Source organism: Chanodichthys erythropterus, chromosome 1, assembly GCF_024489055.1.
Source record: "Chanodichthys erythropterus isolate Z2021 chromosome 1, ASM2448905v1, whole genome shotgun sequence".
Classification (NCBI taxonomy): Eukaryota; Metazoa; Chordata; class Actinopteri; order Cypriniformes; family Xenocyprididae; genus Chanodichthys; species Chanodichthys erythropterus.
This window is the reverse complement of record NC_090221.1, coordinates 10,162,798-10,175,935: the sequence shown is the minus strand read 5'-3', so window position 1 is coordinate 10,175,935 and position 13,138 is coordinate 10,162,798. Positions and strand designations below refer to the sequence as shown.

Here is a 13,138-nt window from a genome sequence, read left to right as displayed (position 1 = left end):
TGGCTTGTGTGTGTTCAAGACAGCTACTATTATGTGTGCGTTTGTGGGCGTTTTACACTAATTTGGTGAATATGGTTTATTATGATGGAGGTGCCGATAGCATCTCTCCGCTTTATGGGTGGGGTGAGGGGGAGCGCGCACGTATCTCGCACATCTTATGTGTGTTCTAACGCGCTTTATCTTCATTTGTTTACATTAGTGCACAATTAGATCACTTGCCTGTAAGCGGAGTTTCATTCCATCATAAGCACATTTTAAGGTGTTTTTATCCATTCTTTTCGCGAGCTGTCGAGCGTACTGCTGGTGTCCGGTGACTGGGGGTTGTTGCTAGGATATAACGTTAGCCAACCGAACCGTTATTTTGACGCCTTTGATGATTAAGAAATGCGATGTATGACACATTACATGACTGATTGTAGTCTTTTCCTTTAAATGCGTGGATGTTTTTTGCTTATGTTATGATTAAGGCCACGTATTTTGAGTTTTTATGCTGTAAAATGAGGTTTAGTGAACATGACTAATGTGTAATGTAATTTATTAGTGACAATTTACATAAACGATGTTGTTTGGTAATGACCAGCGTATTGTACATTATCATGCTTAGTACTCATGAAATAAAAAACACATGAGCATGAAATACTGATATGATTAAAAAAAATTGTGCTATATTAGTTTTAACCTTCCGCTAAGAAAAATAGTCCATTACAATGTCGATTACACAGCTTTGACGAACACTGCAACAGTATTATAATAATTACTTTATACATTAATCAGCCATCCAAGTTAATTTTTCCATGTAGGCTACATATGCAGCTACAATGATCACCCTGCTGTTTATATATCTTTTACCGGTTTGTTGTTTTTCCGAGTGATGTTTTCATTGGCTTTCTTTATAGATATCAGAGCTTCTAGTCATCTATTAAAGTTTTATTTAAATAAAATTAAAACTGAAGTCCTCTAAGGCCATTTTTATCTCAGTCTGACTTGGTAATAACCATTCTGAGACGCAAGATGGCGCTGCGCTAGACCGCGGAGTGATATGAGAGATGTGAACGTAGCATCAGTATAGTGCCATGGTCACCTGTCAAATGTCCAGTTAGCAGTCATTTTACAAATATATTTGATCACTAATCCAATATTCTCAAGAGAGCTGTGTAAAATCTGTAATATTTTGTCGATATCTTAAAGTAGTTTCAGTGCAAGGAGGAGTTATATTTTTATTAAAAATTATGAGATAAAAAATAAAACATGCACTGATAATTAATTCACAGTAATATCAATAACAAAAAATAGATATTTTCATTTAATGCCGACTTACATAACATCCTGCGAAATCATGTGTTGTGCATTACGACGTGTTGAACCACCTCATGTATATCACTTACGCATTGTATATTATGCACATGTGCCTTTTGAAGGGAACAAGGAACCACTAGTTTCCTGAATACTAACGGACAAAACATTCTTATGGTTTTTGTTTGCAAATGTGTTAAAATGCATGGTGTACAGCACTCATCATGAGTCACTTCACCTACTGACAGAAATGATGCATGCCTAACTACATCATCAACCACATTTGCCTAATTTTTGCCTAATTACAACTGAATGATGCAATCATGACCAGTCCAGGCAGAGTATGCACGGGGGTTGTCTCAGTGTGTACCGTCTGTACATAAGGGAGATTCTTCCACTCAGCCATCAATTACATGTCCCGACTGCCTGTCTAGTAATTGTAGCTCAAGGCTTGCAGAGAGGGCGGGAGTATAATGTCCCACCGAGTGGTGTGACCCAAATGTGACACTCTTTCAGGGGTGTAACCTATGCGATGTCTAGTCCTTATTTATGTGGCCTGACCAAGTTTTCAACTTGGGGGCTCACTAGGTGGCCTCAAAGTGACAAAATTATTTAAAATAAATATAAAAGCATTAAACATCAAGATATTTATTATTTTAATTCACCCCCTCAACAACTTTTTTTTTTTTTTTTTTTTTTTTTTTTTTTTTTTTTCGTTTTTTTGAAGAATTATAACGGTTGGATTTTCAGACCTGGAAAAGTAATTTGAATCAATAAAATCTAATATCTCCATAGGTAGTTTTATACATTTTATGAATATACATTTTCTGTATTTGTGAGTAAAAAAAAAAATCCTTATCCTTACTCATGATTTACTGTACAAAGATTAACTAGAAACGTCATGGGGCCTTTGAATGTTGTTGTGGACAATGTGGGGCCTTGGGATCAAAAGAACCACTAGGATGGATGATGGAAATAACATGGATTTCAATCCCATTCTTATGTTAGAAGTGATAACCTCGATCACATATTTTTAGCATTTCAGGGTGTGTTCACACTTGGCAGATTTGGTTCGATTAAAACAAACTGGTGCGATTTCTCTGTTGTGGTTTTGAATGTGGTTTGAATAAGTGTGAACGCTGCCTTTTCCTGCCTTTTCATGGGGTCTCGCTCCACTTCCAAACAAACTGTGCCGCAGTTCGACTGAAATATGAATACAACACAGACCAAAGACATCTAAGCAAGCCAAAAACAGAATGTGATGCCACAAGATGGGTCCTAAAAAGGACAGAATGCTCATGCATACCTGGTTCTTCTTGTCATAAGAGTTACTTTTCGGTACAGGCGTCAGAATTGTGGTCTCCTTGCAGCAGATCTCCGACTGTGTGTGTGTAAAACAGAGGAATTCCTGGCGCTGTTTTGACTCCATTGCACATTTTATAAGCTCTTTGTGAGTTCTCAGCTTGTAAAAACACCATCATATTTATGTATACATTGTGTGCATTTAGCCCAGCACACAACATTGTTTTGGATGTTCGATAAGTGCAGTTGCAAAGTAAACATCATAAAAGCTGTTTTTGCTTTGTGTCTTTAGGTTAGTGTAAAAAAATAACAATGTGAACAACACTAGGACTAAATGTATCATTTCCTTTTTTGGTCTGGACCAAAAGAACCATCGAACTACAGGTGTGAACACACCCTCAGTGAAAGACATGTGGCCCATGCATTTATGTCAGTGGTTGTCCGATTTTGTCATGCTCGCATAACGTATAGGAATGTGGACCATTCATCCCACCGTACAATGGGAATAAGCCATTGCGGGAAAGTTTATTCTAGTATCTCAGCATCCATTCCCACAGGCACAGTCTCTACTTCTCTCCGACTTTTTCGCTCTTTCCCTGTCAGATCACTTCTTCCGCTTGGAACGTGGTGGTGTCATGGATGTTTTTTTTTTTTTCAAGAGTCCCTTTTTGAATGACAATGATTCAGCTCTGAGGTTGTTACCAGTCTGAACATGTCTCATTGCCACCTCACGTGATCTTTTTCAGCAGACTAAAATGTGCAGAAACTGCCAGGGCTCAAAGTACTTCCACAATTTTATTTTTGTTCTAGGAGACACAATTAGTAGAGTATTTATGTGGCGCTGCCTATGTAGAGCGTTCCAAATTAACACTTATGAGGTTTTTTGATGACTAGGATGCTGCCTATGTAGGCAGCAAGACTCAATCGATATCAGGTCTCCATCAACTATAGTATACACCAACAACATTAGTGTAAAATTTATATAAATTGCTTACTACTGGATATTGAGCATAATAAAATTGACAATACAATTTCTTTCACTTAATAAATGCCTAATAAATAATAATAATAATAAAATTGGTAAACAAACAATTGTACATAATTACATGTTTTTAATAAATTAAATATGTGGACATTTTATGTAATTGCATTAAAGATTGTGGCATGTGATGTGGCATGCGAATATATATACAGTGCAATACGTTGCGTATAAGCTAAGCTATCAGGTTAATTGGTTATCTGTATGCTGTGCTAGTACTTAAGCTAACTAAAACTAATGGTCATTAATGTAGTTCAAATGACATATATCATGACAATTCTGTGAGTTTATAGGGATTATTATCAGGTACTAAGGAACCCTGTTGGAAAAAACAGCATTTGCAGGTTGGGTGTGTTTTGAAGCATTGCAGCTGGTTTGAGCTGGTTTATGCTGGTCCTAAGCAACTAGCTCCAGCTCAGGACCAACTTAAAGGTGCCCTAGAATCGAAAATTGAATTTACCTCGGCATAGTTGAATAACAAGAGTTCAGTACATGGAAATGACATGCGTTGAGTTTCAAACTTTATTGCTTCCTCCTTCTTATATAAATCTCATTTGTTTAAAAGACCTCCGGAAAACAGGCGAATCGCAACATAACAGCGACTGTTACGTAACAGTCGGGATCATTAATATGTATGACCCCAATATTTGCAAATGCCAGCCCATGTTCAAGGCATTACACAAGTGCAGGACGTCTGGATCTGTGCACAGCTGAATCATCAGACTAGGTAAGCAAGCAAGGACAATAGCGAAAAATGGCAGATGGAGCAATAATAACTGACATGATCCATGATCACATGATATTTTTAGTGATATTTGTTAATTGTCTTTCTAAATGTTTCGTTAGCAACATTTTGCTATGTTGCTAATGTACTGTTAAATGTGGTTAAAGTTACCGTACTGTATTCACGGAGATAAGAGAGCCGTCGCTATTTTCATTTTTAAACACTTGCAGTCTGTATAATTCATAAACACAACTTCATTCGTTGTAAATCTCTCCAACAGTGTAGCATTAGCACGTTAGCCACACAGCATATAGCCGCAAACTCATTCAGAATCAAATGTAAACATCCAAATAAATACTATACTCACAGGAATTGATGCATGCATGCAGCATGAATGACGAACATCTTGTAAAGATCCATTTGAGGGTTATATTAGCTGTGTGAACTTTGTTTATGCACTGTATAACTGCACTTATATTTGAGAGCTCAGGAGGGCAGGGAGCGAGAGATTTAAAGGGGCCACGCAGCCTGAATCGGTGCATAGTTAATGATGCCCCAAAATAGGCAGTTAAAAAAATTTATTTAAAAAAATCTATGGGGTATTTTGAGCTGAAACTTCACGGACACATTCAGGGGACACCTTAGACTTATATTACATCTTTTGAAAAGATGTTCTACAGCACCTTTAAACCAGCTCATGACCAACTAAGGACCAGCATAAACCAGCTCAAACCAGCTTCTATGCTTCAAAACATACCCAACCAGCAAATGCTATTTTTTTTACAACAGGGAAGTACCCATTAAAATTATTATTTTTTTAATGCTAATGGGATCGCTTGGGGTCCTAATGAAGGCCCGATTTTGTGTAAGGACATGACATTGGCTCACTAGGTTTTGGAGCGGAGCTTAATTTTGTTTCAGGGCAGAACTTGAACAAGCTTTGCAGAATTAGTTAAGCACAATAGCAGCTTCAAACTTGTGTAAGATTTGCTTTGATTGTCTAAATGAACATTTTCTTGTACATAGTTGCTTGACATGGTGAGATACATACATGATGACAGGAAGCCCTACCCTTTTACAGAAGCAATGGATGAATCAATCAGTATTGTTAAAGTGCTGTGGAGCATATCAGCATGCATTTGTTAGTGATGTGTACTCCTGCAAGAAAAATGGCAAGTGACATTAACCATCTGCTTTTTATAAGAAGATGTTCTTTGTAGCTTGTACCACATACTGACTCAGTAGTAACATGTGACATGCCTGGACTAGATTGTGCTTGTTAAGACCAGGGGCCAGTTGCATAAACTTAGGCTCTGGATTGTTTCTTAAGAACTAGTTTGACCAACTATCAGTTAGACTAGAGGTAATCTGTCTTATTTTTCCGATTCAAATTAGACCAGTCTACCTTTTATGTAGCTGACTTAGTTATAACCAGTCTTGATAAATAAAATAAAAAATTGGATGACTATCTTTTAAGAATAGTCTATTAGCAGTTTATGAAACCAGCCAACAATGTTGCCTCTTTTATGGCCTTCAGCACTGGGCTCAAGTGCTGTTTCCAACCTGAACTACTCTGAGAGATCTGAGAAAGTTATTTCATCATGTGATTCTGCTGTGACCTCCAACCACCTGACACTAACATCGGTCTCAGCCTACCAGACCTGTTGAAAATGCACTTTAAGGCTGAAGTGTGAATTTTTTTATGTTAAAATACTTTTGTCCTAGCTTAATGTGGACAAACAACTATTAGTAAGCCATTTGTAGGTTGATTCCCCCAAAATACGTTGGAAAAATCTACATTACAGACATTACAATTATTTTTGGTCTTTTTGCTAGAATGTTTCTGAATGCACATTGAATAGTCTTCACTATGTGTGTTGTTTCTAGGATGTGTCTTCATTTTTTTTATCTCTTATGTTGTTCACACTCTACAAGTTCCACACTTGGTTCTTGTTTGTTTCTTTTACTCATAAGAGAACAATATTTAATACCACAGTGCAGTGACCAATGGTCAAGCTAACACCATGTTTCCCCTACTGCTTATTCAAGTTTTAAAGATGCTACACACATGTAGCATGAGCAGTTGTTTTTGCATAATTGCAAGATTTAAAGGTGCTAAAGAGGATGTTTTGTTTTATACATTTTGCAATATTACTTGAAACTGTCTTTACTAACTGATAAAAGACTATTTATTAGGTGCACTGAAAGGAATAATATTAATATACATCATCTGTGCACGAGGTAGGGCCTTAAAAACATCAGCCAATCGTTTATGCGATCATCACGTAAACGATTGGCCCTCTGGCTTGTCAATCACTGCCGTGACGTTCCTTGTGAGAGACATGCGCGGATTGGCCCTCTAGCTTGTCAATCACTGCCATGACGTTCCTTGTGAGAGACGAGCGTGGCTGCGCGCTCCAGTAACTTTCCACACTCCACAGGCGCTGCATGCAATGTTTTTGTCCGGAGACAGGAGTAACAACTGCAGATTATGAGTTACCTGTGGTGAGTCCGACATAATGAATCCACTAACACGACACAGCGAATGCCGGTGGTAAACACTCGTGTTCCAATATGAGTGTTTTACGAGTTTTGGGAGGCGTTCCTTCGAAGGAGGGGGGTTGTTCTTACGCATGCGCTCATTTAAAAAACTCAGTAACAGTCTTTGGTTTCTCAGTCGAAGAAAAGATCTTCTTTAGCACCTTTAAAGCAAAAACACAGAGTGGTCTGACTTTAGATTTGTGAAATTATGCTACATAATACAAAAACAGCAGACAGAAAATGCAAATTCACTCTCTGACAGTAGGTGGCACTTATGTAACAGCAGCAGTTTCTTTGGGTACTACTGTACACAAAGCAGCACAGTGCTTATAAACACTACTTTAGACAGAGGTAGAGGACAAAAAAAATGCCATTGAAACTTTTCTGAAGACAGAAAATATACACCTCCACCCCCAATTCAGTATTTATATTTTTCTTCTAATATTTCGAGTATCACAAACAGTGAGCTTGCTGTACCCATAAACTGTAAAATAGATGGACAGAGCATCTCCACTTCCTTCCACTGTAGAAAAATGAAGCCAGAGTATCCAAGTAACAGTCAGTCGTTGTTTGGCTTTCGTACCATTCAATTACCTGTACGTGGAGAGGGGTGGGGTTTATAACCTATACTGCAGCCAGCCACCAGGGAGTGATCGAAATGCCTTGGCTTCACTTTTCAGGACTTAAGCAGCACACTTGGCTGTGCTAGCGCATCTGCATTCTCTTCTCTTTGTGGTCTTCAGCGTGACGCGTCTCTGGCCTGTGTTAGCATCCTCTTTACAGACTTTGTAATATTTTCACACGAATGACATTTTGGGAAATGATTGCAATGCAGTTTGTGTGCAAGTCTGGAACAGAGATCAGGCAAAATAAAACTAAAAACCGATTTATGGCCAGTCAACTAGTGCATTTCTACAAAACATTATTTTTGCAGGCTGCAGTCAAGCAAACCCTGGTCTAATACGGGCAATACCAAATCACACTTCCTGAGAATGCAGAGGTCTTGAGATGCATTTTTAAAAGTTTAACTATTTTTATCTTGACGCTGCATTTTAGAAATGTGTTGTTCATGGTATTACATTCTGAAAAGACATGCAACATTTTACAACTCTTCTTTACAATACAATAATGTAATGTCTTGAATTACCTTCATATGTGGGCTTATTATATTATAAAATGCAATTATGTATAGTGTATATATAGTAGGAAATATACTAGTAGACCTGTTGAAATTTGAATCATGTAAGTTTATCATTTGCGTGCGTTTAAGCCTTGCCAGTTTAAATGTTGAAGCGATTTTAAACTGTTCAACCACACAAGTATTTTTTTTAATGTTTTTTTTTTTGCCTTAAATTAATACATTATTTAAATGAATGCATTGTTAGCTAACTGCGTGATTTGCATATGTACATTTCTGAAATTACATAATTTGGACACAGTCATCTCTGATAACGGATCACTCTAAATTGTAATGTTGACATGCATTTTCTTTAAAGCTGCTTTGAAATGATATCTATTGTGAAAAGCGCTATACAAATAAATGTGAATTGAATTTAATTGAAGCGCTCTAAGCAGCACAACAATGACTTTCTTGCCTTATTCCTGTAAACATAGTAGGTTAAGACAACATAAAGGCTAGTATTGGTTTTTACTGTGTCAAAATTGCTGTCAGGAATTTCAGTGGTATCATAACCTCTCTCTCTCATATATATCTCATATATACATAGTTATCATGAAATAAAATTACTCGTATTGTGAAGATTTGGGTCATTTCACCTACCCCTTTATTATACATTAATTTAATTTACTGACAAAATCTGTTGCAGCCACAATTAATAATGTCTTTTGGAATTTGCTGGCAGCAGCACTTGTGTTTTGAGAATAATTGAATTCCACCAGTGAAACCGAGTGAAAGACTTTAACTAAAGAGATTTCTTTAAGGTCATGACATTTCTCTTTTCAAATGCCAGTGTTTTATAGACTGCATTTCACTTAAACATAGAGTTGAAGTGCTGAATCATCCTTGTCTGATGATGTTGAAGCTCATGGCCTATTTTTGTTTCAGATTGGGCTGTTTTGTGAGTGAACCTGTGTCGCCATGACAACCCACGTGACCCTGGAGGATGCGCTGTCCAATGTGGACCTGCTGGAGGAGCTTCCCCTCCCAGACCAGCAGCCATGCATCGAACCCCCACCATCCTCCATTATGTACCAGGTACCCTTATGCATTAATGGGATAGTTCACCCAAAAATGAAAATTATCCCATGATGTACTCACCTTCAAGCCATCTTAGGTGTATATGACTATCTTCTTTCAGATGAACACAACTGGAGATATATTTAAAAAATATCCTGGCTCTACCAAGCTGAATGGGGGGCCTGTTTTGAAGCCCAAAAAAATGCATCCATCCATCATAAAAGTAATCCATAAAAATTAATCCATAAAAGTAATTTTAATAAAGGCAAAGAGATGGGATTTTGTAAGAAAAATATCCATATTTAATCTATATTTAAATGTATAATATCCATACTTTATAAATTAAAATAACTAGCTTCTGCCTCAAGACCATACACATACTGCGCAAATCAACTTAAGTAACCCCTGAAGTGATGTATGACATAGGATGTAGGAGTATCGTAATCTTAGACGTGGTTCAAAAAAATAAGGCTGTGCAACAAACTCAAGCTCTTCTTCTCTTATATCTTATATCGAAATCCTTCTGACATTTGTCTTTAAAATTTCTCATTTTAGACTTCTAATTTGTGACCGGTGTTTTGTTTTGCTCTGTCCTTTGCACTTCCGTGTTCACCAATAATATTTGGGCTTCAAAACTGGCCCCCCATTCACCACCATAATAAAGCTTGGTAGAGCCAGGATATTTTTAAATATATCTCCGATTGTGTTTGTCTGAAAGAAGATAGACATATAAACCTGAGAGTAAATCATGGGATAATTTAAATTTTTGGGTGAACTAGCCCTTTAACACAAATACATTTGAATATTTTTTTGTAGGATGTAGAGTTCAGTTCACAGTAGCCTTCTATCTGTTACTAGGCAAACTTTGACACCAACTTTGAGGACAGAAATGCGTTTGTCACTGGTATCGCCCGCTACATTGAACAGGCCACTGTGCACTCCAGCATGGTAAGTAGAAGGATACTTTGTGAAACAGCACATTAGGATAGCTGGTCATGTGACCAGGGCAGCAATAACAAAAGGATGTTGCATTATAACAAAGCTGCTCTTTATGGTTCTTACTGAAATCGTTATCAGAAGGGCACTGAGAAGCAGAAACAGCCATTCAGTTTATTTAATGTAGGCTTTTCTTTGTCACAGCGATATTTAAATCAGTCCTGAGCAGAGTCAGTTTTTGCGTTGGCCAATATAATAAAGTTGTGTTATGTTGTGTATTAAAATTAAAGTTTGTGGATAGTAATATTTTTTTTTTCTTTTTTTTTTTTTAAAGAAAGTAATACTTTATACTTTTATTCAGCAAGGGTTTGTTAAATTAAACATTATATTTATATAATGTTACAAAAGAATACTGTTACAAATAAATGCTGTCCTTTCTATTCTTTGAAGAATCCTGAAAAACAGTTTACACAAAAATCTTAAGCAGTTCAACTGTGTTTAGCATTGATAATAATAGGAAATGTTTCTTGAGAAATTTGGCGTTTAGTGAATCCACTTAATTATTGTTATAGTGCAATCTACTACAAAAACAACTCTGTTTTCTATTCCCAACATCTTTGTTGTTCTAATGTGCCATTGTTTGTTAAATCAGTCTAAATTTGAACCTGGTTTTCAATAACTTAAAAAGAAGGTATTTCATTATGCTAAACTTGGATTGTACAGAGCCTCGCACATGACATATTGTGGCCACGAATTCTCGTTTTAGTAAATGGTGTGCGTGATATAATAATTTGTTCCCTCGTTTTAAAAATATGAACATCAATTTTTCAGAACAACTCAAAGTATTAACAGCAAGTTAATGCAACAGTAACGACTATTTAAGGGTCAGTGTGTGAAATCTGGGCAAGATGTTTTGTGCTATATCAAAACCCCATCAGTTTCATTTCTGTTTTAGCAGAGGCGAAGGGCTCAGGACAAAACAGCTTTTGTCAAAGCCACCCTTGTTTATTCTTGTTGTTCTGTACTGTTTTGTTTCTGTGGGGGTTTGGGGTTTGTGCTGGATAGAATTGAAATTGAAGCAGCTACTCCACCTCTTCCTCACACGGCTCAGTGGCTCGTGGATGTGCTTGGACTGTCAAACAGTTGTACATGTTAGTCAGAGAAATGGAGAAGTCCTCAAGGACTGGAGGTACTGTTTGCTTCAGCTACCTTCTGTTAAAGATCTTATGAGCATATAGTTGTAGGTCTGGATGAACTCTGTGGCATCTCTAAACTTGGATTCAGGAGTGCATATATAGTGTTTTTCTAGGCCTATTGAAATCATACCCTCGTACTTACTAAGATTATTCTCTTCTCACTTTTATACATTTAAATCGACATGCTTAATGTGCAGACTCGCATGTTTCATAAATGATTGATCAATAAGGTCGCCTAGTCCAGAGCTTTCAATGACTACCAAGGGGCCACAAGGGGGTGCTAAGGATATGGGGAAAAGTTCAGAGAAAAAAGTCAAAATTTAAAATTTACCTTATTACCTTATTTCATTCTGCATTATAAACTCTCAATCTGAAAATTTGAGATTAATCAAAATTTTTTTTTCTCCCAAAACAAATTCACAATTCTATTGAACAATAAAAGACACGGGATCAACTTAATAAAGTAAATATTTTCCAGAGAATATTTTACATATGTTTATAATTCGTTTATTTTATATTACTGCCTTTATATTTTAGAAATAGGGTGCTTTTTATTGTTGTTGGGGGTTTTTTTCAACTGTTTTTGAACAGTACAGATTAGTCTGATCAGGATCAGGTGTTGTAACAAGCCTAATCATGCAAGACTTCCTCAAAACCACTTAGGGGGCATTTACATGACATCGTTTTCAACTAAAAACTGAAAAGTTTTAGTGTGTTTTGGCCGTACATTTAAACTACAAAATGTGAATTTGTGGAAACGGTTACTTCATACGCATGCATTTTACGTGTTCAGTCTATAGGCGCATAGTGTTTCTTTACAATGTGACATCACCAACTATTGGCCTGGCATGCATAATACAGTGTTTTTAGTTGTTTTCGTAGATCCGTGTGAATGGGGATCGTTTTGACAACATTGTCTTCTGTACGCAAAACATTTCAAAAACACAAAAGAAAAGCTTTTCCATTTTTATTACAGCGTTGTTCTGTAAACCCACTAACTAGTCAGTTTTGCACATACTTAGTTTTGTAAAGCCTGAATTGTAATACTTGCTGAATTGTGATTGGCAGAAATCCAGGTTACATGATTTATTAATAGAAAGTGGAGCATAATTAGAGACTCAGTCTACACTGAATGCATGTTGCCACTCTAATCAACAAAACCGTCTAGACTACAATGGCTCTTATGATTATTTATATTGGAGCAATCTAGTTTTGCCGGGTTGGTTTCTCTCTTTCTCCCTATGCCTATAGTTGGGTTTACATCTATCCATACCCTTATTGTTGCCTTGTAAACGCTGAGAATTCTTTCAGGAAATGTAGAACTAGTTATACTACATGATATACATAATGGTGAATTCCATGTTTCTAAGCATGAGGTCATAAAATGTATTAACCACACATTTACACAGAATTCACAGGAGTTTGTTTGTGGTTCCTATAGCTGTTGTTCTTTTCCCTCTTTTTCAAACTGTGTTTTTCCTCTCAGAATGAAATGCTGGAGGAGGGGCATGAGTATGCCGTCATGCTATACACCTGGAGGAGCTGCTCCAGAGCCATTCCTCAGGTACACACACATCTAATGCAGTTAACTGTGGTCCAATGAGAGGTGTATTCTTAGTACTCTTAGTAATATTCATACACACTTTGGCCTACTAGCCCACATACACTTTTACTATCAGGTGTGTCATATTGCAGAAGAGGAACTCGGTATGAACATGCTAGAGTATCATCTATCAAGTTGCATTTGCATACATTTTATTGAATTTTTCAAATACTGCTGCCAAGTGCCAGCATTCAAAAAACTGTGTTATGTCTTGCATGAATGGACTTTTTAAGATATGTTCTCCACCATTTTTTCTTTGTTTGAAGAGAGTTCGAACCCATTTTCAACTGTTTATCTAAAAGAGATG

General features: G+C 36.8%; 1 protein-coding gene across 1 annotated transcript in view; it reads left to right on the top strand.

Moving 5' to 3' along the window:
* Window positions 1-13,138, top strand: part of cyfip2 (cytoplasmic FMR1 interacting protein 2) — a 35,868-nt gene that overhangs the window by 281 nt on the left and 22,449 nt on the right. Inside the window, exons 2-4 of the mRNA XM_067387565.1 lie at window positions 8,965-9,114; window positions 9,955-10,044; window positions 12,715-12,792. Of these exons, the coding sequence (XP_067243666.1) occupies window positions 8,998-9,114; window positions 9,955-10,044; window positions 12,715-12,792 (285 nt within the window). The 5' untranslated portion in view covers window positions 8,965-8,997. The remainder of the gene's footprint in view (window positions 1-8,964; window positions 9,115-9,954; window positions 10,045-12,714; window positions 12,793-13,138) is intronic.